The sequence below is a fragment of the Agelaius phoeniceus genome, chromosome 1 (genome assembly GCF_051311805.1).
Source record: "Agelaius phoeniceus isolate bAgePho1 chromosome 1, bAgePho1.hap1, whole genome shotgun sequence".
NCBI lineage: Eukaryota > Metazoa > Chordata > Aves > Passeriformes > Icteridae > Agelaius > Agelaius phoeniceus.
Window position 1 is genome coordinate 18,845,781 of NC_135265.1, and position 27,480 is coordinate 18,873,260.

The following is a 27,480-nucleotide window of genomic DNA, read 5'->3' on the forward strand; positions in this document are numbered from 1 at the left end:
TATCACACAGGATCACACAGGTATGTAACATACATAGAAATAATGAGGTTGAAAAATGAAGTTCCTATTGTATTCACAAATGGGGTTTTATATAACTCCAGTCTTTTATGAGCTTGTATCTGTTTTGGCTCTCATGGCCAGTAAGTCTTAGCACTTGTACCTAATGTTGACGATTGCTCTATTTAAGACCTCAAGAAGTGTCTGTTTGTCCAACCCCTTATTCTCCAAACCATCATAATTTGATTTAATGAAATGCACTACTTGTGACTGCAAATCTCACTTTATTCGTATTTTTGATAGGCCTTAATTAGTGATACCACTAAAAAACCACATTGCACTTAGTCACTCCTCATAGCTCTTCATCAAATATCAGTATGTTCCCCACAGGCTAAAGCCAACTACTCTCTAAATCCAGGTTCTCCTGCCTCCCATTCTCCATTTTGTCTTGACCTTCTGCTCTCCAGACAAGGTTTTTTGTCTGGCTGGTTCCAGTCTACCAGCCACTGTCTCTCTCTGCCCTGAGCCAAGTGGCTCCTTCCTCTTGCACCAGTCACTGTTGACACAGGACATGCTGCATTTTCTTGCTACCTCTTCAGAGCAATTAGTGTTGAGAAAGTACAACTTCCCCTGCATGTATTTGTTGGAAAATGCATGCCTAGATGTTCCAATGACAGCCACAAAGGATTCTGGAGAGAAAGGAGAATACTTTGTGGCATGGAGGGGAAACACATCTGTGTTGTAGTCACACTGAAGCTACAAGCAGATGCAGCATACTCAGTTTGCAAGGGATCTTACAGGACAGTTATATTAGCAGTTGATGGGTTTTAGTGTTTTTATGTTAATACCTCTTGCTGCTCTTGGGTCAGTCAATATAAACTACAAATAACTTATATTTGATTTGTTTGTTTTGTACCTCATTGTGCTTTGGATTCAGACCAGTATTCTAAAATGCCTGTTTCTGATCATCATGATTTTGAATATCATCCATCCTTTCTTATTTAGTCTTCCTGGCTCTTTTTAACCAGTTTCCCTGACTGCTTGACCCAGTGTCAGAGCGGAGGCAAGAGCAGGCACAGAAGAGGAGCAGAAGGGCAAATGCTGATCTCTTCTCTCTGGTGACCAGTGACAAGACCTGAGCATGAAGCTGTGCCAGGGGAGGGTTAGGTTGGCTATTAGGAAATGGTTCTTTATCCTGACAGTGTCTGGGCAGTGGAACAGCTCCCCATGGCAGTGGTCACAGCACCAAGCCTGACAGAGCTCCAGAAGTGCTGGGACAATGCTCTCAGGCACATGGTGTGACTCTTGAGGTGTCCTGTGCAGGGCCAAGAGATGAACCTCAGTGGTCCTTAGGGGTCACTTCCAACTCAGGACATTCTATGACCCTGTGAAACCATGGAAGAGAGCATGGGTACCTTTTGATACCTTCTGATCTCTTCCAGAATCATCTCCTGACTCAAACTGTCCTTGTTCTAGTTCTGAACTGAGGGAATTTCCAAAGTTATTACTGTATGGTTATCTATGTGATGAAGACAGAAAACACTGAAAATTAGGTCTACACTTTTTTTTGCTTATGGGAAGGAGAGAAGCATCACAGGGCTTAGAGGAGCTGCTCCTACCTACATGAGAAAATAATCTAGGAAAAAAAAAGAAGTTTAGTTTTGAAGTTCTGTGCTTTCTTTAGTATTTACAGTTTGTCAGCATCACAGGACCTTTCTCTGGATTTCAAGAGCAGCTCATGAGACTGTGTCCCTGCAATCCCATCGGGCTCCTGTCAATGGGATTGTTGTGCTTTCTCCAATAAGATTATAAACGCTCATTTGCTTTCAGCAGAAGTTTTACCAAGCATCTATTCATATCTTAATGGATTATTGACATAACACAGCAGACTGTTATGAAGTATTCCACTATGTGTAATTAGAGAGTATTTAATCTGCATAATAAAAATCCATATGAACAGTTGTTGTCATTCATGCCCAAAAGCTGCTCATCTAAATGAAGTATCTAGTTTGCCCTATAAATTTAGGGATGAAAAACAGCATTTTGAAAAAATCTAAATTCAAGAATACCAAAAAGGTGGTTTTACTCAGCAACCCAGATGGGGGCAATTGGATTTCTCTCCACCCTCCCCCTGCCAAAAAAAAAAAAAATTAAAAAAAAAAAAAGAAGAGATAAAAGAAAAGAAAATGGCATATAGATTTGAATGTTATAGTGCAACTTTCATCTTGGGTCATGTTTTTACAGCCATTTGTTGAGTGTTTACTGCCCCTTTCCCTGTGCCTTTAGTAGGATGCCAAGACTGCAGACAAGGAGCTTGCTCAGGGTCCTCCTGCCTGGGCTGGGGAGGAAGGGTGGGTCAGGTTCTCTGCACTGTAGGGCCTTGTGATTTTTTTTTTTACAATCCAACCACCCAGTGCTCCCACATGCACAGGATGGGCAGAAGGTCAAGCTGGCATCTGTATATCATTTAAGACCTGCTAAAGCATGTGAAGTAGAGCTTAATTGGGAATATGAGTGGTTCATAGAGCATCGCTGGGTGCTCTGTAATGGGAAAATGTTAAGGTTGAAAAACAGCAGCAGAAGAGAAGCTGTAACTGATAGTGCAGCCTGGTAGTGCTGAGAGAGTAACCAGTAAGTAGGGAAAATATTTTACCCCTGTAGCCTGCTAGGGCTTCCTTTATGAAAGGCTTTTACTAAATCAAAATTTGCAAAGAAAGCAGGAAAAAAGGATTTAAAAATATCTAATAAAATGTTTATATATAATATTTTTTTACTTGTTTTAACAAAAAATTATTGTGATTTTTATTTTGCTAAGGAACTTTCTTGAGTTCAAAATTAGCCAAAACTGAAGGATATAAACTCTCGTTGTAAAGAAATGTTCTGTTCAACCGCTGTCACTGCTTGTTATGTCATGGTGAAAATCCATCTCAAACTAGCCTGAAAACACAAATGAAAAGAAAAAAACCCCAACCAAGGTAAAACCTCAGCTGTAATTTTCACATCAGCTTTTTTACAGCCAGAGCACAATACAGTCATTTTGTGGTATCATAAAGAGTTGTTAGTTGTTCTTCTGGTGATTTAAAGCCCTAAAATTTCCACATAGTCTAGAATATTAGTGCGTACAAAAGGAAACTCCACTGCATAAATTCCATAAGTCTGTTCATTTTGGCATGAAAATAATAAACTCAATTATTTAAGAAAATCATCTATAGGGCATACAGTGGGCTTGTCATGGCATTGATGGGGGTGTATGTGTGTGTGTTGAATTAAGTAGAAGTGTTCACAAAGAATTAAAAAATCTGTGCTGATACATGAGGACACTGTAATAATCAGGTGAACAAGCCCTGTAAAGTAACTTCTAAGTGACTAATGCAAAACTCCTACTTTTGTATCTAGACATTAATGTTAAGTCAACAGGAAGTAAGTTATTCTGGAATTGGTTCTAATTCTGATACTTAACGTTCAAATATTTGCTTTCACAACATTAACAATGTTCTTTACATACAGCTTCTAGTGAATGTGAATTTAGACTCATAAATTGCAGGCCTCTCCAGCTTATCTGCACAAATGCATTTGTGGTTCTCAGCTGAGGGGGTACAATTTAGGGTTGTATTGTAATTTAAACCAAAAAAAGTTAATTGTAGTGTAGGTGTAAAACACTTGGAACTGTCCTAGAGGAGTCTCAAGATGCTTTATCAACCCAGATATTATACAGAGCTTTCAAGAATCAGTTCCTGAATGTCTGAGTTTAAGAAAAAAAAGGCCAATGTGATAAGAAATATGCTGAAAACCCTTCTAAATCCCTTTATCAGAGGGAGACCGATAAAAATAATAATACTCAGTAGCTAAAAAATACAATCTGTGGAAATCTTAATGAAGCCTAATGAATCTTGTGAGCTGTATTGTTAAATTTACTATCCCTATTTTACAGCTAAGAAAAAAGAAATATGAAAGTGAACACTGGCATTTTCATCCGTTTGGTGTATTAAATTTTGCAACTTAATCCATATTCTTACATGTTAGTGAAAGAGAGAAGAATTTAGTTCTTACTGAAAGTTAAGCTGTCACAGAGAGGGGGAGAAATCTGCAAGGGTGAGAGAAATACCCCCATTCTGTCAGGCATCTAGTGACTAGTGACCCTAACTTATGGTTTGAAAGCAGGAGGCTGAAAGCTTTAAAGTGCCAGCCATGCAAACATTTTCCCCCTCTAAAAGAAGGAAATGTATTTCAGCAGTGCTCAGTCAATGCCAGCTTGGTCTCCATCTTAAGGAGCCTGCACTTGAATGCTTGCAGAGTGAGCACCCACAGGGTTTCACACTTTGTGTGTTCTTCTGTGCATAATCATCTCCTCATATTAGCTGATGATTCTCTGGTTTATTGATAGTCTCCTCTGCTTTGGAATTTGTAAATTTAGGATCTTATTAATTTTCTTCCTCCGTTTCCATCAGATACTGCAGATATCTCTCACCCTACTGCAGTCTTTGTGTCACAAGCACTATCTCTGTGCCTTTTGAGCCTCTCTTTGTTGTTGTATAGATACAACATGCTGTCTCATGGTTGCTTGAATATACTTATTGATAGTTATAAAGAACTAACAATTTTGATACAATTTTCTAACGAAGATTACAATGTGAAAAGACTGTGTTCAGCATTTTGGTCTCCAGCACCAGGTTGTGGTCTTTCTTTCTCTTGGGCATACTTTATAAGTATTTTTATGATCCTATTGTGTCCATGGTTTTGTCAATTTGCGGTGAACTTGGCTTTTCTCTTTTGAGTACATATCTATGTATGTCTCTGTACTGTCATGCACTGATGAGGAAGTAAAATGATCCTGATGGGAGATGCACAAATACAGCAGCCCTGTCCTCATTCCAGGCATTCAGTGTCCAAGGATTTTCTTGCCTCATCTCAGTAGTCCATCTGATTTGGATCAAGACCCCAGATCCTTGTTAAAGTTCTGTACAAATAGAATTATTTATAAAAATAGCTTCTCTATAAATGTATACATGCACATATAGATGTATATACATGTAGGCAGAATACATATGTAAATAATATTAAGTATGGACAATTTCATTCCATATAAATATAAATACATGTAGATATAAACTTTGGGCAATTTTCAGCTTATTTTTGGCCAAAATTTCATCAGCTGTTACCTGCTTCCTTAGTGTGGCTTAGATTGCTGGACTTTTCCCTGGTGAACCTGTTTTTTCCAATTCTGATGGCTGCTGTTGTCTTAAATGCTGTAAGGAAGTGTACATCCCTGACAGGATGTTCAAAGTTGGATTCAGACCACGTGGGGATCACTGGTGTTATCTCTGAGAACACTCAATGAGCAAATCCATAGGTTCTACAGAGTCAAACAGCCCAGAGAATGAACTGGCTGAAAGCTCTTGGGCTGGATCATGTTTCTACAACCAGAAAGAAGAAATAAGCTTTTGACAAAACAAGCTTTTGACAAAACAAGCTTTTGGCTGCTGGCCCTTAAGATGTGGTTTGGTCAGATGTAGGTCTACAAAGGTTGGTTCTTCCCCTTTGGCTCAGGCCATGTCTTCTGAGACCCCCTGGGTTTGGAACAGCAGCTCCTGAGATCTCCAGAAGAGCCGTTCCTCTCACATTTTTGAGATCCACAATGGTACTCTGCTCCTTCCAGGGTCATTCACAGATAGGTCTTGGATACTGACTCTTTCTTCAAATAGCTTCTGTTTGTGTCCTGAGGTTTTCCTTTATATTATTATGAGACTTGGTCATTGATTCAACAGCATTTACCTTTACCTTATAACTTCCTTTTCACTGCAGAAGAGAAATCAGAAGACTCAGTCAGACTTGTAATCTGTTCCTTATCTTCCCTGGAAGGCAAGAGGGCTTTCCAATGTTTTGTTAGATATTTCTGGAGAAACTCCCAACTCTGTAAGTAAGAGCACAAAGCAAAGATCACAGGTTTCTTAAACACTGACCTGTCCTTTTGAAACAGTTTTGCTTCCTCTGTGCTCTTTGAGACAGAAGAGCACACTGAAGTGTCTCACTCATTTTAATGATGAGAGAGCTTTGTTATCACATTACTCCTCTGCCCTAACATGGTCAGAGGGTTTTGTATGGACTTAAAATTGACTTGTTCCTTGTGTACACCATGTCCCCTCAGTCTATCATTAATTTATAGGTCTTTCTTTGATACATAATGATAATTTGTATCTTTTAAAGATGCCCACTGAATCAGCTTGGTGAATATCCTCTGCCACCTGCCAGAGATTGTCTCCTATGCCTTCAATATGCACTGCAAGAATCAGTCTTTCTGCCCTGGAGCTCGTTCATCTCTACAGTTCTTGTTAGCTTCTTGATTTGTCATTTAGAGGAGTATTTGTTCACAGAAGTTTCCTTCATGACTGTAGTCATCCAGTAGGTAAGACAATATACCACTGTGGCTATTCTTCCATGGCCTACTCTCCCATTTCTCTGCTACACCTGACCTGGTTTCAGTGCCACAGCCTCCTAGTGCTGAGCTTGCCTTTAGTCAGCAGCAGGCAATGGCTCTCTGGATTATGGCTTACCTGTTTATTCTGGTCAGTGATACCCTGATAAACAACAGTGGAGATTCCAGCAGGCACCTGCAGTAAGTGTGCTGATGTGTGATGATGATTTATAGGACAGGATGTTTTGATCAGCTGGTTTGAAATTGCCCTCATTGGCATACCCACGTTATGTTGACAAGTGAAGGATTTTCCACTTGGATTTGCTGAATGCTCTTGGAACTCCACAAAATTTCTTCCCATCAGGTCTTGGTCCTCCTTGCCAGGTGAGATGGTTTTCATGTATTTGGTAGTACACCTTCCAAATCTTTCTCCATTCTTCGTTTCTCAGTGAAATCAACCCCACGGTTATTTCAGTCAGGAGGGTAAAAAGAGATGGTAGCCTTTATTAACAGACAGGCATGGGCATCTTTTAGAGTTTGTGCTTTACACTCATCCTAAACACCCTCCCAAGCAGTGTCAGCATTCTCTCCTGGATGGGAGAGTGACTTCCATCAGCTGTTCCCAAGCTGCATGATCCCAGGATGGAGCTGGCTGGCATACCTTTGATACTATGTCTCTTGCACCAAGACATAATTTATCTGACTAACTCTGCTTGGGTATGAGTGACATTCAACCACATCTCAAAGACAAGGATACAGATAAGCTACCTCTCCTATGTTACTTCTCTATTCCATTGCATTATGTTCTGCTTTCACTTTATGTTTTTTGCTTTCTGGACTTGTGTTTTTCTTCATAATTTGCATTATCATCTAGTATCTGACATTTCCAGTCCTAAAAAAGATACAGTGTTTCATTTTTGAAGCCACTGCAAGTATTAGATTTTCTAAATTTTGCCTTGCCTAGGCTTGCAGTTCACATTTCCCACAGCACAACTCCTGTGAGATGAGCTTTGCTTGTTTGTACTCAATATAATTAGAATTTCATTTCAGAAGTATTTCTGGGACTTCAAATATAGTATAGCTTGTGTATGGTGTCCAAATGTAAATCATATGTAGTCTTTTCAAAGTGATAATCCAGTCTTTGCTCTTGCAAAGTTTCTGCTACAATTGATTCTTTCTAGCTCTTCTTTGTCTTTCTGCAGCTGTTGTCCACAGACTTTTGCAGAATTGTTTTACTATACAAAATAAAATTAAATATAATGGATTTGCCCAGGGGCTGCTTGGGTCTATATTTTATTTCAAGCCTTTGTGCAGTCTTCTCTGGGACTTCTTGCAAATCTACTGACTGTATTTTGTGGACTTCTCTATAGAGCCTTCAGTTTTGTTTCACAATTGCATCTCTTTATGGATTTACAGTTTAATACTTATAAAGCATCACACATCTCCTTTTTGATTTCTTAGAGTAAACCAACCCTTCTGCAGCTTTACCTTTCTGTAACTGAAGAAAACTCTTCATTTATTTAGTGCTGTGTAACAGCTGTCTTGCTCTTTCTCACCTGCATATAGGCTGTTGGTCTAATCTGGTGCATCTGAGCCCCAGGATGTTTTAGGCCACTTTTTAATCTTCTCAGGAATAGAAAGAAATTGTCCTGCTTTGCTCAGTTCTCTAGGTTTTTTCTGGAAAGTCAGATGCATAGTGCAGTTTTTACTGGTTTCTCTAAGATATCCTTTACTCTCTATGAGCTCCAAATCAGGACTCAGAGGTACCATAAATCATTATCATAACTAAAGAGAAACTAATGCTGGGGAAAGATCCCAATGTTTCACTCCATCAGGTGCTCAGCACTGACTGAGTGTAGGAAAAGCTAATTCAGACCAAAATTCTTCTTAAAGTGCCTTTTACTGTGAGTGTTATTTAATGTTCAGAGGTGTTATGTACTTAAGACTGTCTCTGAAGTTAAATGAGGAAGGAATGAAATGGTATATTTATAAAAGACCAAGATTAAAAATTGGCTTGTAATGCCTTACTATTTAGAAGTTCTTACATCTAGTTAAGTTATTAAATGTTGTTTTTCATGGAGATATTCCAGAAAACTGCTTTCAGTTCTGGAATGACTGATCTCTTTCTAATTGAGTGAAACTTGGCAAGCCTCAGATCTACAAGAAACACAAAGAGTGCAGGTAAAAAACATTACTATAAAAAGATTTAATTAAATACTGTATTTCTAAAATCATAATAGCTGAGAAACCACCATTTTGTTTTACTTACTGTGAAAAGGCAAAATGTAACCAGAAAACAGTAAGATCCAATTTGCTTATTCCACAGCTACAAAATCTTCTTTCCAAAATAAATCTTTATGCTGCTTCTTTCTCCTTCTAACAAATGTTTTTGTCTCTTACTGGCAAAACTGAAAACAGAAAGAAAGACAATAGTTTGTGAAGAGTCTTTTCACTTGGGAAATACTACTTTATGGTAACTGTAGTATAATCTGTCATAACTCCAAATGTAACAGACTAGTACAAAAAGAAAGCAACAATGGTAAGTGCCTCCCTGGGTGTTTCATGGTAATTACAGCTCTCTGGCTGAGAGAGCTGATGGCTAAAGGCAATTTAGACATTTAAACTGACCAGTCTGATTCTTTTCCTTTTAGGCTGAGATCACTCTATTAACAGGCATGTAGATTGATGGTGTATCCAGGATTTTCTGGAGTGGGGTGCAGTTTCAGGAGACAGCCTTCAAAAATATGGGTAAAAGAGTGATAGAATCAACCACACAATAACTGAGGCATAATTAAACAATAACCAGGAGAGCATCATGACCACCATTTCACAGCTGACTTTGACTGCCATTGCTATTTTGTACAGTCATTAAAATGGAGGATATGGTGTGGCTGTATATGGCTGTATATGGCTGTGGCTGTACACACTATTGTTAATGTTCACTGAATATTCTTTTCCATAAGACAAATATGTTTTTTAATGTTAATTAGCAGGCTGTTATCTTCAACAGTGAACTATGGAGCAACAACAGCAGTAGGTTTCTGATTACAACAGTATTTAACATTTTCTATAAAGACACAAAGAAATTCCAGATCAGGAGGGACCTATTGCTGCATTTGTGCCTCTTTCTGGATTGGTTTTGTTTTCAATATTCCTGTACTTTAAAATGACTGCGGAGATGATGGGATTTTGGCACAGCAGAAAGTACTGTAGTTATGGAGGTACTGTCATTTTGGTGAATTTTAGTCCTGTGCCCAGTGGGAACAGGAAAAGCAGTGTGGAGAGTGGGGGCAGAGTTTGCTACTGGGCCTGAACATGGCACACAGCTGTGGCAAGTTCACTTGCTTGGAATTGCAGAAAGGCCTATGTTACATTTTTAATACTCCTGGGAAACCAGACAACACTAACAACCACATTTGTACCCAAAGGGGTAAGTAAAAATTATTCAAAATCAAAACAGAGATGAGAACCCGCACATTTAATCTTTTTAAACAGAAAACCTAATTATTTTTTACCTTTTGTGTTTCAATGTACTGCATTCTTCAATGTTAAATTTCAGAAAAATACAAGGACTGGTTTCTTCCTTTTCCTGCCAGCAGCTACAGCATCCAGAGGGCTCTTCATTGCCTGTCAGGTCTCCAGAGGGCAGATGATCACAGGTGCATTTCCTGCTCCACTGACCTGTTTCGGTTTCTTTTTGCTGTCCAGAGTACTTGATCCATTCTCAGTTGGATCTGCTGACAGAATAGGCTGAGTTTGCCCCAAAGTCCTTTAAAGAAAAAGGTAACTTGTCAAAGGAAAGTTGGGAAAGTTGGAATGTATGACTCTTGGCTAGAACTCATCCATTATGACTAGCCTTTGGAAAGCTACCTGGAAGTTGTTCCCAAGCTGCATGGTCTAAATCAGTTTTTTTTTTTTTTCTCCTGGGAAGGTCAGCAGGAATGGCTGTTGGCACATTACAGGAGCAGGCAGGAGAGGGGCCCCAGCTCTGGGTGTTGCTCTGCAGGTGCATGTGCCAGTGAAGGACAGATGTGCTCAGGTCCTTTGTCCATAGCCAAGGCTGAGGCTGGCAGGGATGCTGGAGCAGAGGCTGGAGCAGCAGCAGGGGAGCACAGAGAGTCTGGTGTGGGTGGGAGTGGGAGAGAGTGGGCTGGACAAAGCACTGCATGGCTGCAGGGAGCTGCTGGTGGTTCCTAAGGCTGAAGGAGAGGCAGAATGGCTCCCTCAGGAGCTCCCTGCAGACAAACCTCAGAGCACACAGTGCAGGGAAGGGCAGGTGCCATGCCTTTCCTTAGCCAGGACTGACAGACATCCCTTGGAACACGGAGCATCCAGCATTAAAATTTCTGCATCTGATGCCCCCAGCACTGCAGCTCAGTTTCTGGCTTCTCCTGCCATGTGTTTGATTTGCTGTGCCTGCACAGAGTGTGCACATGCACTGCTGTCAGCTGGACCCTCCTGCTTCACCCTGACCATCTCCAGCCCTGGGCTCCATAGGACTGCAGTCACTGATGCCTGGTGGCAAAAATGATCTGTCACTGACATGTGATGCAAGTTGGTCCTGCAGGGAGAATTCCTTCTGCCTTTTCCTCTAACGTGCTGCAAGAAAAAAATCACTGATTCAGCTTAAATGGTGCTTAAGTGATATAATGGAGCTCTTGGCTGGCCTGCAGACAGAGGTAACGGCACTTGGATCTAGCACTGATTAAAATTCCACTAGCCTGGTCTTTGTTTACTGTTTTAAAAAAATATTTTGCAACAAAAGAAAAGATGAAAAATATAATTTGACTATAAAAGCAAATCAGGGATAAGTGGAATAAGGACAAGTGTGCTGTTCTTTGACATTAATATTTATATTCAAGGATATCCTACATGTGTGCAAGGGACATCAAATTCCTTTTTATTTGCAGGATAGAAGAGAGTTTTGAAGCTTGCATTATGGGCCAAGAAAGGAGAGAGTCTTTGGCCTCTGCAACACAATAGAAACAAACTAGTGGATCTGTAATTTAACCACTTCCATTAGCACAGCTTTTAAGGATGGTTGCTTTTCCCAGTTTTCATAGATTTGATGTTGGGAGGATTGCCATACTATTGGCAAGCTGCTAAATAGGGGGTTTTTTGTCTTTTTATCAAAAAGTAGCTTTTTGATACTTTGTGTTGATGGTGTAACTCATTAGTACTACTTACATAAAAGTGGATCCAGATAATACCATTGTGTATGTTCCTACTCTGTGCTCTGCAAGCCACCTCCTCATCCTACCAGTGACCAGGAATATGTACCAAGAGCACCCACTAAGTGATTTCTTCCTGTACATGCCACATGGAGGAGAAGTCAATATTTATACCTCTCACTTGATAGAATTCATTAAATATATTTTGCTAAATAACACTCTATATTACATATTCCTTGTTTAATATTTGCCCACAGAAGTATTTGTTATGTGAGTTGAATGCCTAGTTAAGACCTAAATGAGTACAACATATTTAATATTTATTTGCTAGCACAATACAATAGATACAGGGGAGATGAGAGAGAATGCAAATAGAGGAGGAAGAAAAAGTGATTTAAGGGCACAGACAGAGCATGAAATATTTCTACATGACTGAAGTGATTCTGAAAAAAGTAAATGGCAAGAGAAGCTCAGTTATTTAGGTTTTAGAATTTAAAAGTCAAAAAATTTTGAGAAAAAAAATAATGTTTAAGGAGATTGTAAATGACTATTAACAGCAGTCCTGCTTTATCTAAAAATGTGTTGCTTCAAGAGAGCTCCAGAAATGAGCCACTTCTCATCAGATCTGGACCATCTGGGTTCTCCACATTTAGGGCACCTTTTATCTTCAATGACAGGTTCTTGGTATGAGAAATCTTTATTTTTACTTTTCTATTGTTTTAGTCTGTGATGTTATGAATAAAACTCATACCACAGCAAAATCTAGTCACAACAAGGACAACAAAATCCCCATGTGGGTGAGAGCTGTTAAAACTCTGTTAGAGACTACTTACTAGAGAAATTGTATTTGCTAATGGGATTTTGTGAGAAATTACATTGTAGAATTTTGGCAAAGAAAGTGCTTTGGACAGTAATTTGTTTTTCTGAAAATAATGTTTTGTAATAAGAGTAACATGCCCGGATCTATTTTCTGAAATGTATTCCTTGAGAGCAAATGGAAATCACAACTGTGCAGGCAGAGGAAGGATTTTGGCCATTTATGTGATTTGAAGAAATCACAAATATAATCCACCACCAGCAAGATACTGTGACATGTTTAACATTGAACTTTTAATTTAGTAAAAGCAAGTGAATCATGAAATAAATATATCTTTACTTGACGTGATACAAATGTAAGAAAAGCTGTACCAGACATTATAATGCCTTATTTTAGCAGATATGTGTTTGCATTTGTAGCTGTGGGCCAGATTTCAAAGCTGCCCTTTGGTAAATATAACCATGGAATAATCAAACCTCATTTCTTTATATTGGTTTCTACCAATGTACTTTTTTTGCTGTACAGTTGAGATTATTCAATCCAGACTGGTCTTCCTAGGAATTACTTTTCTGTATCTGTATATACTGGAATTTTGAGGATGAGAATTCAGTAGATTTTTTTTTAGTCATAATTAAGTGCATTGTTAAATTTAAAGGAGAATTTGAAGAATTTTAATAGGCTTTTTCTTAGAAAGACACTTGTACACATGCATCATATTAATGGTCTTCCTATATTTAGTTAGTTCTGCTGGTTTTGCACTGTGTGATTAGAGTATGACTACTTTGTTAATGCAATCCTGAAGTGTGAAAACTATCTTAACTTGAAATTTAACTTTATTTTATGAAGAAAATATTTTGAACATCCTGAACAAATTTCAAAGTATCATCTGCAATTTTGAACAGGACAGCAATCTACCACCTAAAAATCCCTATGGCAGGGAAAGAGCAGTTTTGAGTAAATAGTGTATTCTATGTTCATCCATCACAGCTTTCAGTTTCCTCTCCAAATGGACTCAATCATTTTATTGAAAAGATATCCCACAAACCAAATGCTGTCCATGATTAATTCCTACATGAGTTTGCTGTAACAGGCTCTTCTGTTACACTCTTGGCATGTTGTGCTGTTGGTTGCACAGTCTCTCTATGCATGGTCATACTAGTTAATTTTATGGTGGTTTTGGTTTTGGATTTACCTGATTCTCTTTCTTTTCTCCAATATTTTATGGTGCTAGCTCCTTTCTTTGGAGGGTTCCTAAGGAAATGTCACTAACATACATACCTACCACATTAATAAATGGAAAATGAGTCTTATGTACTGACAAATGGCATTGTGTGATCTTCACAGAGAATTTCCAGGTGATTTAAAATGGTTTTTCCATTTGCAAAATCAAATTACATTTTTAATTATTCCTAACATCAGCTCATCTCTGGCAAAGTAACAAATAAGAGGGACCAAGCAGAAACAAAACAGCATTGACAGAATTGAGCAGGGAATTAAAATCAGCTAAAATTGAATGATACTGTGATTCTGTGATAAGTGTTACGATACTGTGTACAATGCTGAGTTGTTTGTTACCTGGTTTAATGCCTACATGGTTGACATTTCTTTCTGCACACGTGTTCCTGACAGAGCACAGAATGTGCACAGAGCAGCGCTCACATCACAGCCATCTTGTAGCACCTCTTCTGGCCTTCCAGCTTGCTCTCTCTCTCAACAATTATCTTAACCTTAGAGCACTCAAAGTTGGCAAAAATGGTAAAGATGTCCCTCTGATGTATTTTTAGGTCTGCACACTTTTTTGTTTTTAATCACTTCTGCAATTACTGTGAAGTAGAAAAGGACCTTGAAAGGGTCACGCATCTATAAAACCAATATAAAAACGTTCCCTCCAGCGAAATAGTTCTTTGCCCCCTGGTGGTGAAGTAATTTTGAAAAATATTACAAAACACTTTTAGGAAAATTTACTTGAAATGAAAAATAAATGCTAATTGCTTCATTGAATGCAGGTAATAATACACTGCTAAGCAACACTTAATGTGTCAAACATAATTAGAAAAAATCCTATTATGAGCAAGCTCCATCAATCTTTGATAGTCACTGCAGAATAGATTTAAAATAGTTTGAAAACTGCATGAAACCTTCAATACTTTAAAATCATGTCTTTACTTTTTTGGGGGGCGGAGGGTTGGTTAACATAAACGTCTTAGGAATGTAATGTAGTCTTGAAAATACCTTATTTCCACCATTCTTACTGGAAATGAACAATGGAAATTATATTCATCCAAACAGCATCTTTACATTGCCCCTCTCTGTATGTTGCCCATACATTGAGAGTTCCCATTCTGTGTCACTAGAATAACGTTCCCTGAATAAAACTTTTTAAATAGTGTTACATATTTCTCAAAGTTGTCTAGAGGTTTTCAGCTTGCATATGCTGAGCATCTCCATATGTGAATAGACTACCAGCATGTCAATCTTGGAATAGTAATAACAAAATTAACACTGGTAGTCACCCATTTGCAATTTTAGCCGCAGATAATTTTGAAAGGTGTCAAGAATACATTGTTTAAAAATATGCCATTAGCCCTCTAATCACTGATTTTGTTCTGTCTTTTAATTATTGTGTCTCCAAAACTTCTCTTTGAGAGTGCTTCCCCATGTTGATGTTCTTCTTCAGAAAAATATATATTAAAATTTAATGACAGACTATTGTCATGTCACGCAGCAAAACATTATACATTTATGCTGGGAAAAGGCCATTTATAATGATCAGGGCTTTCATATCTTGGCTTTACACTATTAGGATATGGCTCCTACGAAGATGATCTGAGTATATTACCATATCTTATGTGATGGTAATGTGGCTTCAGGTAATTTTTGAGTTTGGAAAATAGCATCAAAGGTATGGCATGCCCAGCAGGCACTATTGGGTTTTGGCACTAATGATGTAACATGAAGAAAAAGAAAAAAAACTAAGAGTAACGTGGCTTAAAGAGACAGCTGAGCTGCCCAGACCAGGCATTATGGGCTATTTCCTAAATAATATTCTTTCATGTCAGATGGACTGCAATAGCTTTCTGTTTATAGCTCTGTTGCTTTTGCTTCTCTTCCCGTTCCCACATTTCTTTCTCATTACTTTGACTTACGTCTGACCTAAGGTATCAGCTGGTGTACACAAAGAGCATACTCCTTACAAATCTTTCCGTGGGCAGGGTTGCTATAAAGTGGTCCTGTCCCCACTGTCCTTCTTTTCCCACTGCCACTCTGGATGTCATCTTCTCTCCGTCTCCGTTCCATTCGCCTGATCGCGTGGCTAAACGCTAAACTGCATCTGCAAAATGCTCTGACTTCAGAAAAAAAATCCTTAAAAAGGCAATAGCCAGGCCAGTCGCCTATGGGGACGGAGCGCTGCGGCACCGCTCGGAGCAGGGCTGCTGCTGCTGCTGCCCCGCCGCTGCGGCAGCACAGCCTCCTTCCCTTCCGGGGCGAGTCCTGCGGCGTTCCTGCCAGCTGGGATGTGACAATTCCTGCAGCTGGGATGTGACAATTCCTGCCTGCGCTCTGCCCTGCCCTGCCCTGCCCTGCTGCCGGGGGAGCTGCTCCGGCTCCAGTTGTGCTGCGGGGTTTTGGCCAGTGGAAAAGCCACTTTAAGCGGGGCTGTTTGCTGCCTGCTCTGCCCTCTCGTTCTGGCTCCCTCGTCGGGGCTCGCTGTCCCCGTGATCGTGCGAGTGCAGCTGTTCGTGGGTTGGGCTGTGAATTGGATCAGTGAAACATCTGAGTCTTTCTGTGCGTGTGTACGTACGTGTGCGCGAGCAGTTTTGTGTTGTGGTTTTGGGGGCTTTTTGTTCATTTGATCGTTTGTTTTTTGGTTTTGTTTTTTTTTTTTTTTTTTTTTTTAAAGCTGGATCATCTCACCCATTTGACTTCTAACGTGGCCCACACGAGTTGAATGAGCGCGGCTGCGGAGGCAGCGAGCAGAGGCGCAGAGGTGGGAAGCAGCGCCTGGGCCGGGGGGAGGGCGCAGGGAACCCTTGAGCCAGCTTTGTGAGCAGAGAGAGGCTCCCTGTGCCCTGTCAATGCACAAAACCACGCACAAAACCATGCACAAAACCACGCCGAGCACCTACACTAACCAGCCGGAAGAGAGAACTGGAACAGACTGCAGAGCAGTCAGGCTGTCCAATTGCTGGAGATAAGGCTTTATCTTCAGGAAGAAAAGGGGTGGTCCCTTAATAAGCTCTTTCCCCTGGACGGCTGCTATTCACTTGGGACCCCGAGATCGCAGGCTCTTTAGCTATTCGCAATATGATCGTGTGAATCCTACTGGGCTCATGAGGCATGTTGGTCTTTCAGTGCTGTTAAAAACGCTAATAATAACTTGTTCACGCCTTGGGCCTTGGGTGCTGCTGTCAATTAGTGTCAGAACAGAGATTTATTTAAACAAATTATTTCTGTAAATGCTTCTTTCCCTTATGCTTTGTAAAGTAGAGCTTCATGACCAAGTGGACCTGTTTCAGTGACACCTGTCTGCATGTGCAGGCAAATTTGGGGCACAGAAAGGAAATGCTATCCTTGCCTTCATAGCTCTCTGTATCCTTCAGTGAAAGGAGCTGCCCAGCTGCAGAGCCTACATACAGGATTAAAAACTCTTCTCTGATCTTCTAGCAATTTAAATGTCACGGCTGAGTCACAGGAAAAAATTACTAATGCTTCCCAACAGGAGTCATTTTAGACAATGATGAAAAAGCCATGTGTAATCTTTTCCTTTCCCCTCTACCTTTGTGTCAGAGTTTGAAATAGTGAGATTTAAATCTTCACCAGTCTCCCAATTCAACTGCTTGTGATGTCTCACATGTAGTTGCAGGCTCATAGAGAGGCCAAGCATTGCCGAATTTTATTTTGTTTGTTTTATATTTTAAATATTTCTCTGAAGGCAAGAGAGAGAACTGACTTGTATTTTAACTGGTTTTTTTTTGCGGGGGGGAGGCCTAATATGACTTTAATTGAAGTGCTGGAGAAGGGGGAAGTACTTTTCATTACTCTTATGACTTTAAAGAAGAAAACTGAAGGAGATTTCATTATTATGGAAGCACTTCTAGCATTTTAATAGTATTCTCAGCATTTTCTTCCCAAAATTTCAGTATTTATGCTTGGAGTACAGAACCATTTTAATGGAAACATTTAAACTAATCTCATAGTGTAGAGTTTCTTAAAAATCCCTTTTGGAAATGTTCTGTGCAGGATTAGGCCTTCTGTTCCAATGGTTTAAGGAGCAGAATAAAAATGAGTTTCAAATTTCTCCCATTGTTAAAAGCAATTGGAATAATTTAACTGTGCTAGCTTAAATTAAGAGATCTCTTAAATATGTATTTTAGATAATCATAATCCCATTAACATTAGCACATTTTTCCCTATTATTCTTTCCAAATTCACATTCCTCTTGACTAAAAAAGCCATAATTGATCTGAAGAATTCTCAGGTATTTCTTTCAAAATATGCATTATCTGCTGTGTTCTCAGAAGCACTGGTGCCAGAAGCCACCTGCAATTTGTGATCAGTGTTAGGAGAGGTTTCCCTAGTCTCAGTAGTATGGAATAAGTGACTTGTTTTTATCAGGTTTTTTGAAGGCTTTTTTAACAGTTTCAGCAAGAGCAGCCAGAGGTGGGTTTTGAAAGGAGTGATTTTTCATAACACATTCCAAATGCCAAAACATAAGATCAAAATAACAAATGCTTCTCTTCAAGGTTCATCATCGCACTACATCAACTGAAGGAGGTTTAGAAGCTAATGAGGCAAGAGCAAGTAGATATGAAAAATACAGAACAAGTCAGAAGGAAAGGAGAATTTGGAAGTATCTGTTAAGGGGAATGAAATATCACTAATCTCACATTTTAAAAAATCTTCCACCTGGTATGGAAATAATGCTACCTTATTGAGCTCTTTATTTGCCCCTGGTTTCTGAGGATACTTTGTATTTTTAAACTTTGTTCTACCACCTTATGAGTAGGTAATGTTTTGAATCCAAAGGTGGTATTTTCGTGCAATTAAGCTTGAGACTTGAAAGGAAGGATAATGTAAATATACAGGGCAACAAATTTATACTGTGGATACTGACAGGCAAAACAGAACAGATTAACAAGTAAGGACATGGGAAGAAATTTTTCTATACCAGGTTCAGTTGCTCCAGCCAAACAAAGCAGCTGATAAATTAACAAACAATGACTTTACTTTGTCATTCTCTAAAAATGAACGTTTTTTGGCTTTGTGATCAAGTGGGAGAAACCTTTTTAAAGATTATAAGAATGAACAGATAAATGCACCTTTTCATGAAGGGTAAGTTAAAAGGGTCTATATAAGGCACTGTTGGCTAAATTATCATTTCCTGGCAAATGGGTTTAGGACTCTTCAGAAAGCGGAGCCGGAGGCAGAATTGTGATCCTAAAAGCCCAGTGGGCATACATATGGGATATGGAAACATGAGTTTAAATATCAATCTAATTAATATTTAAATAGTTTATACAAAAGGGAACAGTTTCAATAGTAGAGAATACCTAAGACTACTCTATACTTTATGAGTTGGAAAATTGATAATGGTTGTGTTGGTTCAGCTCCTTACTCAGAACTGAGCAGAGTGTATTATAAAGCCACATCCTGGTATTCCCATGGAGCATCCAAGGAAGCACTCTACTGTACAGTGGTTCTGTAAATGGTAGCATAGGTGAATTCAGGTGCAGATAAGATTGGTATTTGGGATTTTTTTTTCTTAAATTGCAAACCCTATTTTTAAAAATTTAGTTCATGAATATTTTTCAGATGAGTGAATCTCTCTTTTCTTAAAAAGATTCCCAGAGTGAGTTATTAACCAGGCCTGGTTTCGAGAGAGACGAAACAGATGGGGTGTGCCGAGGAGTCTGCCCGTGCCAGAGAAAAGTGATTTAATGCTGATAATTTGTATTGTTCGGCCATTAAGTTCCCATCTAATTTCTCATCTAGCGTCCCAGGTGAAACATTTCACATTCATTTAAGCTAGGAAAGAACGAAAGGTTCGGGGACAACACCTTAAAAATCGGGTTGATACTAACAGCAGGGCGGAGCGATTTTAGGGTGCAGTAGGTTACAGGAATCACACACGCCCTTAAGGAGTTAATGAAGAGAGGAAATCGAAACAAGATTTAGCGCGCAGGGGCCTCGCGGGCACCGCTGGCTCCACAAACACCGGGGCTCTACGGCCACGGCGGCAGCCGCGAGGGACCGGAGCCCTCCCCGTGTGTGTTCCTGTGTCCCCGTGTGTATCCCTGGGTCCCCGTGTGTGTTCCTGGGTCCCCGTGTGTGTCCCCGTGTCCGTGTCCGTGTCCGTGTCCGTCCTCGCTGTTCCCGGCGGGACGGGGGAAGGGCGGGGCGGGGCGGGGCGGGGCGTCCACGCGCAGAGAGCTCGCGCCAGGAGCCGCTCGCGCCCTTCCCCCTCCGGCCTCTCCATTGCGCGAGCGCCGGCGGTTACCGGGGCGAGTGACGTCACGAGCCGCGGAGGCGGCGATTGGCCGGGCGGGGAGCACCCCCCCCCTCACCCCTCCCCCGCCGTGGGACCGCCGCTGCCGGGGCCGGCCCAGGCCTCGCGCGTCCCCTCAGAGCGGAGCGGCCGCCGCGGCGAGCGCGGCCTCCCCGGAGCCCCCCGGGCACGTCCCCGCTCCGCCCGCGCTCCGGTGCCGCCACCGCAGGCGGGGGTCATGGCCCGCCTGCGGCCCACGCCGCGCCCTCGGCTGCTACCGCTCCTGGCGCTGCTGGCGCTGCTTGCGCCCCGCGCCCGCGCCTGGGACAGCGGCGACCTGGAGCTCTTCGACCTGGTGGAGGAGGTGCCGCGGAACTTCTACGACTTCCTGGGGGTGCAGCAGGTGAGCGAGGGACCGAGCCCGCCCGCCGCCGCCCCCCTGCCCTAGCCCGTTCCCCGTTCCCGCCGGTCACCGGTGCCCCTGAGCCCAGGGCAGCTGCCCGGCTCCCCCCGCCAGCCCTCGGCCCTCGCCTGGCGCTGTCACCCTCCTCTGCCCTGGCCCCCCGGGCAACGCGCCTGTCCCTTCCCAGCCTCTCCCCTCCCGCTGCGGGGGCTCTGCTCTGCTTCAGGTACTGCTCTGTTGCTTCTCCTTCCTGCCCCACCAGAAATCACCCTCTCTCTCCCACACCTTTGTGTGCTCCTACTGCCTGTTGCTCTTCTGAACATATCCCATTTTCTCCAAATGCATCTACAGCTAGACAAAAGTAGCTTCTGGGGTTTTCACACTTCCCATTCATATCGTTGGCATGGCAGTTTCTCACCTTTCCCTCCTTCTGCATAGCTGCTATGTCCTTATCTTAAGATTGTGAATCACCATGTGTTGCGGCTCATATTTCTCTCACCCATGCCGTGTGGTAGACTGTGACCCTTTGCTGTGTTAATGGCTTGTAGATGGTTATATTTGTTTACTTTCCATGTACCTTGGTCATTGTGTGTGGTTTTCACCTCTCTCTGATCAGTAACACCTAATATTATCTTAAAGAATTTGTTATGCACCTTCAGTTAATTTTTCATGCCAGTGTGGTCAAGACAGGAACTCCTGTTAGGAACGCTTTTATCCCATGGTTTGTGTGTACATTTTGGATGCGGTTGCTGGTTTCATTGCTGCTTGGCATCTTCAGCTTGTATCACTTGTCTGGGCTCCCTTATGATGCAGTTTCTTTTCTCTAGATGGTTTGCTCTATGTGTGACCCTACTCGGTGTCTCTACATGCATCTTAACCACTTTTTTTACTTTCTTCCAATCAGTGTTCTTCTCCTCAATAATGAAATACGCAATTCGTTATATGCTGCTACTTCACCCAGAATCTCTAAAAGACATTTTGCTCTTTCTCTGTCTCCTAGTGCATTCTGTACCCCTAATGCCTTCTTTTTCCAGTGCTATATTCTGGGCATTGATCCTATTTAAATGGCTTCCCTTCCAACCTTGAAGTTTATTCTGATGTAGTTCTTGTAGATTTTGAGAGTAATGACTGTATTTTCAGGTGCATTTCACTAAGGCCATGTCTAAAAAGAGAGGGAAGATGTCTGCAATGTATAAGTGTCCAGTTTTGGGAACTACTGGCTGTGGTTGCTCTGACTCTGTTTCATCTCTTTCTTTCCTTCAGTCCTTCTTGAGCATCCAGTGTTAAATACTATGGAATACCATCAACTATACAACCCAGCAAGCACTGCTATTCATGTTTCATTTTCAAGACCCTAAAAGTCTAAGTGTTAATTCTCAAAGAAAACTTTAGTGTTAGATAATGTAGGTATGCAAAACTTAGTTTCTGTTAGTGATGTTCAGGTCTGATGTGCAACTCTTTGTTAACATCTTCCACAGTCCTTTCTTCTAGGGCCAAATCTCTACCTTAGCCTGTATGCTTAGCAAAATGTTTAGCAAATATTCTTCTAGTTCACATTTCTACTCTTAGTCATAATGGCAAATTTGCATCACTTGCAGTGTGGGAGCAAGGAAAAAGTTGATGGAAGTGCAACACAAATGAAACAGAGTTTTTTTGGGGTTTTTGTTTAAAGTGTACTTTTGTTTAAAGAGGTCACTCATCTTGTCATTATAGCCAAGACTGGAAATGTACACATGCAGCAGAATAAACCTGTGAGTGGAATAATGGAGTATGCAGTGTTGGGAGTTGAGCTTCAATAGGAATCTGTAAGATTGGAAAATGCTGTGTGGATTTACAGGTTCTTTCACACTGTATCCTTTGTTCCTGCTGCTTGCTTCTCCAGCTCTGTATCTGAAACTCCCAACAGGATCCTTGTGTCATCCTGAAGGGATGTTGTCCTGCAGTGCCTTGCTCGGCAGCTGCTGCTGTTCAAATTACCTTATGAGAAGGGTAATGGGTCTTGTGACAGGATCAGGGGAAGTGCACAAATTCCAGGTGTGCTGTATCCTACCCTGGATGTCTCAACACAAAGCTGTCTTTTACCATAATATCTCAGTGTGATGTTTGCACATTTCTTCAGGTCTTCTGCTATTTTTTAATACTTTTAATGGAGCTTATTTGTTTTGTATGTCATTATTGTGTTAGTTGGGATGCTTTTGACTATAGTGCTGTAATTTCACTTTTTGTAGTTCTGGTACTAGAGGTTTCCTCCCCTGAGTTCAGGTGGTTTTATTGTCAACAAGAGTTGACTGTGTGTGTGACAATAGCCTTTATGGCCACTCCTTTGAACTCTTTAATTATCTTTCATTCATTAAGGCTTGCTTTTCCTGCCACCCATTCTTGTTTCATTGCCTTGTATCATGTCCTGATAATCCCTTCTTCCTTCATGAACTTCTGGGAGAGGGAGTACTTCTCCATTATGCAGGATGTAACTTCTACATCTGAGATATGGATGCTCAACTGTGTTTGTTAACAGTACAGTATCAGGGCTGCCAGATTTCTTCTAAACATGTCATCTTGTGTTTTGAAAAAATATAGGGAATGACTCTAATGCTTCCTTAAGGCATTAAAGCAGCTTAGGTTTTGATGGGAGAATTGTGGCACTGATTGTTGAACTCATACATGATGTCAGAAGCTGATGCTGACCTCCACTGACAAGATGCAGAAGGCATTGTGGGAAGTGCTGTAGCTCTCAAACATGCTTTGGTGAAGCCTCCGCTGTGTGGATTTTTTCACACAAATTGTTGTGATTGTTGTGGTTCTGAATGTGGAACGACAAAGTAAGAGTAAGATTGTGACTGCCTTGCTGTTAAATAACTGACCTTTGTTCCTGATTTCAAAGAGGGATGGCTGAGCAAGCTACAAGTGCTCATGGAATGGTTGAGGTTGGAAGGTCCCTTCTTGTCCAACCCCCAAGTGTTAGGGGTGAGCACCTAGATTAAGAAGTATCTGATTTTTATACAAGGACACAATCTGTCTATTTGGGTTTTTATCAGATCTAATAGTACCATAGCATGAGGAGGTCTTGCACTGTTATGTTGTTACTATTGCTGTTCTGACCAACCTTGGAATTGCTCTACCTTCCCTTTCTTTGGTGGTTCTTAAATTGATGATGTAACTAACTTAAATGATTGATATAAAACATTGCTGGTTTCAAGAAGTTGGACCTAGCAGAATGGGGATGTAATCTTGGGCTTGAGAAAAGGTTGCATTTCCCTGTCCCCCAAGTGGTTACTGAAGAAAATAGAATCATAACCTCTTGACAAATCTGATGGTATAATAATTTCATTAATCACTACAATACAGCCAGTTTCAAACCAACAAAGGAATCAGGACCAAATAGTATTCATCTAAAAACTCAGATGAAGCAGCAGAATTAAACCAGAGGCTATGCAGACTCAGTAATATGATGACCAGTTACCCAAGAATGAGAACACAGGAATGTGATGTTAACATCTTGGAAAAATTCCAGGAAGATCTGAGGAGCTACAAGCTTGTGTGGTGGACAAATGAATGGGTCAAGTTAATGTTATCATCTCTTACAGATTTTAATAGTTGATACCTTCATGAATGTGATATGCTTTGGATAAATCAACTTTGCATCAGTTGAACCTGTGGCTCTTCTTCCCAAAATATGCTTTTGATTATAGCTTGTTAATATGGCTTCAAAGGAATTATTTGTTCTTCCACTTTTTTTGACTTGCAGCCAGGAATGCACTGCAAGCCTCTGTATGTCTTTTGAAATTTGTGATACAGTTCTTGGATACAAAGGATCTGATAAAAAAAGTTTTAGGTAACAGTTATTGTGTCCAGCTGTATTGCTGGAATTGAGCTGTGTGGAGCTGTGTGTTGTATGTCAGGACAAGGAAGGGCTGCATGAGGCTTTGGCTTCCACTGCTGGTTACATAAGGGAAGGGGTGGGGATGGGAGTTCTGCTAGGCCTGTGCATTGCAGGGAAACAAACACTCTGAGTGCTCTTTGGGGTAGTGGAAGAGGCCCTGGGAGCTCAGGTTCTTGGGGAGAGTTAACAAGTAGGACTTGCTGGCCAGCATGCTGGATAAATATGTAACCTGAAAAATGCTGAGAGGGATATTTTCTTCAATATTGGCTTATGCCTTTCTTATGGCACATGAGCTTCGTATTGAACCAGGCTCTAATGTGTTTGTGTGCCTTTACTGCAGAGAACTAAGAGTGTTATATCCACTGCAAGATGATGGGTCTGGTAGATGATGCTGCAGCATAAAGTCAGAACTGTGGGTACAGAGCCTGATTTTGGTCTGAAGCCTATGAGACATTGGTATGTTAGCAACTCCAAGAAAATGCATGACATGAAAACCAAGGAGTTGGATATCTATGGCTGTGGGAAACCACAACCTCTCCAGATGAGCTGGATGTGTTGGGCTAATAGGCTTCTTTCAAGAATGCTGGAACAGATGAGCTGTTGTGTACTGTGTCGAGTAGCAGGATCTGACAGGGTTATGTCTGTAGAATGCAATGTTTGCAATGTTTGGTACTGTGGAACTGATGTCCGTACTGTTTGCATTTTGGGGATTTTTTTTTCCTTGTTGTTGAACTAACTCCAGGCTGGCTGCATGGACTCAATGCCTGTTTGTGTTGAAGCATGCTGTTTGCACTCTTGGTTTCACACCTTGTGGTTCAGTTCTCTCTGAAAGGAATCCTGTTCATCCACTCCAGGACTGCTTCATGATATGCAGTCAGTAGGTACAATAAAGCAGTTTGATTTACATGCACACTCCTGGGCTGCACTAAAAGTGTGAGGTAGCTGCACCTTTAAGACTGTAGTTTCTAGTAAATTGCTGACACTGAATTGCACCTCTTGGCATTGCTCTGTAAGAAAATGAATGAACACCAAAGCAAACTGTGTGGCTTTTATGGTATTATCAAGTGTTACTGGAGATGGAAGAAAACTCTCAGTAAGCTTTCTACGTGGTCTGTTTTATGCAAATGCATTGACTGAGGCGTGCAATGCATACATCACCACAGTTCAAAAGTTGTGAATTTCTATGTTATATAAATAAAGTTCTTGGACATAGATTTAGTATTTTTCAGAAATAATGGTGATCTGGAAGTTACCGGTGTTGTTTTGTCTGATCCTGCTGTAGTTCTGGCTTTGAATGGGTTATTGTCCAGAAAAAAAATCTACATTAAACTATTATTTTTCTTATAGAACTTCTGGGGAGCTTTGAGTACATAGATTGGTCCCTTCTGAGTGGGAAGAGACAGCTCTCTCTCATGTGTGTCTGTCCAAGGAATACTCTTAAGTCCTCATCAAGAGCAGCCTACCTGTACCCATGCAGTTCTGTCTTTCTTGGCAGGCAAGGTGCACATAGCTAGAGCAAGGAAGGAGGGAAATAAGGAGGGGTAGCCCAGAAAGTCAGCAGTCTGTTTGTTCTTCCCCATGACAAGGTGGATCGCTCTCCATAGATGTATTTTGGTTGCTCTTCTACCACTTCAGGCTGTTTTCCTCCCTGCTGCTTTTTGAGGTTAGAGTATGTGGGTGCAGTGTTGCTAAAATCATGGAGTGTGCATCATCTGCAAACAATTTAGCAAAAATCTAGCAGTTCAGTCTTCCAAGCTTTGGAAGTATTTGATCAAGTAAGACAAAACTTCACTTGCATGTGATTATAACATCATTTCTTCAGATAATTTTGTCAAAACTATGAGCTGTAAGCTATTCTTGCTTTGTTTTGTAAGATTTTTTTATCTTGCATGACAAATAAGATATTCACTGTGACCTTCAAAAGTGTGCTTTGAAATGACATGGAGCCATGTAGCACCTTGGTGTCTCACTCATTTCTGACAAAGAAAAGTTGTTCAGCTGGTGATTAAACATCATGTCTAATGGTCTCAACCTGTTCTGAGATTGCTTTCTGCTTCTTGTTCAAAGTATGTGTTAAGGAGATCTAAATTGGAAGGCATCAGATTGAAATGCACTGTCAATTGCAACATCAGAATTCTCAGTTAGATGAAATGTTTCCATTTTCTTGCTCCAAGCTTTCAAAAATAATTAACTTCCATAATACACAACTGGGTGATAGTAGTAGCAGACCTTTATTTGAATATTGAGGGATTTTAGTAATTTCTGAAATTGTATTTCTTTTAAGGCCATGAATGTGCTGTCAGCATTGAGGCAATGCTGGTTCAAAACTGGTTCAAACAAAAATATCATCAGAAAGTCCAGTTTTGTTTCTGGTGGATTTAGCTGTAATGTCAGTTCATTCCATAAAAGTAATTGTGTGGTTTTTCTTAGTATGTTACTGGGACACAGCTTTGCATCCCTTTATGGTTAAAAACTTCCTTTCTGAATATGTTACTTGTAAGTTACACATAGAACTGAGATTTTCAGCAGCTCTGGAAACTCTGCTTGTCCCAGAAGATGTAAATTATTAAGGTTGTGTGAAGTCATCATTGATATTATTCACTTGGATCCTGTAGAACAAAGTTGTTTCGATTTTGAGTAGTTTAATGGCTTGTAAGAGTCACCATAGAGAAGTGCTAATGATAAACTGCAGCATTTGTATCTGGGGATGGTGCAGGGCACAGGTTTCTGTGTGTTTTGGGATTTTTTTTTAATTGCTGAATTTAGAGGTAAACTGCTGGTAATGTATTCTATTCTGTAAATGCCCTGCCTTTATCTTTTTGTTCAGTGTTGTTGCATATAAAAATGATTGAGACATCTAGACATGTAAAGCTTGTATTTTCCATAAAAATGGGTTTTCTGCATTGTTGCCTATTAAATTTCTACTTGGATGTTGTCCAAGAATTTTTTTTCTTTCAATGTTGTCTCCTTTTTTCAAGACACAGAAGTGCTTTGGAATCTACCAATTTAAGTAGTTTTAAAGACACTTACTCTTAACTTTCCCTGACAATTCATTCATGTAGTACTTTCCTGATTTCTTTCAGGTTATCTTTTTCTTCTTTCTTGCTGTTTAGAAGAACATACAGCAGTAGGAAATTATTATGTTTGGGAACCCAAGGGAGCTGACAGTACTCAAAGTGCAGTAAAAAGGATAAAACAAGCAGTCTTGAGTTGGTTTGGTTTTGGGTTTTTTTCTGTCTGCAGCAGCAATAATGCTTCAGCTCTTTCTCTCTATACTTCTTGTGTCACTAATTCTTTAAAGGATGTATCCATAA

At 40.7% G+C, this 27,480-nt stretch overlaps 1 protein-coding gene and 1 long non-coding RNA gene across 2 annotated transcripts in view; both read left to right on the forward strand.

The window, feature by feature from the left end:
* The first annotated feature begins 16,102 nt into the window (after positions 1-16,102).
* Positions 16,103-16,789, forward strand: LOC143695707 (uncharacterized). The gene is made up of 2 exons (XR_013185216.1): positions 16,103-16,191; positions 16,299-16,789. It is a non-coding gene; the product is annotated as an uncharacterized LOC143695707 (long non-coding RNA).
* Positions 16,790-19,959: 3,170 nt separating this feature from the next.
* DNAJC1 (DnaJ heat shock protein family (Hsp40) member C1) overlaps positions 19,960-27,480 on the forward strand; it is a 106,974-nt gene continuing 99,453 nt past the window's right edge. Inside the window, exon 1 of the mRNA XM_054647238.2 lies at positions 19,960-20,286. Within this exon, the coding sequence (XP_054503213.2) occupies positions 20,122-20,286 (165 nt within the window). The 5' untranslated portion in view covers positions 19,960-20,121. The remainder of the gene's footprint in view (positions 20,287-27,480) is intronic.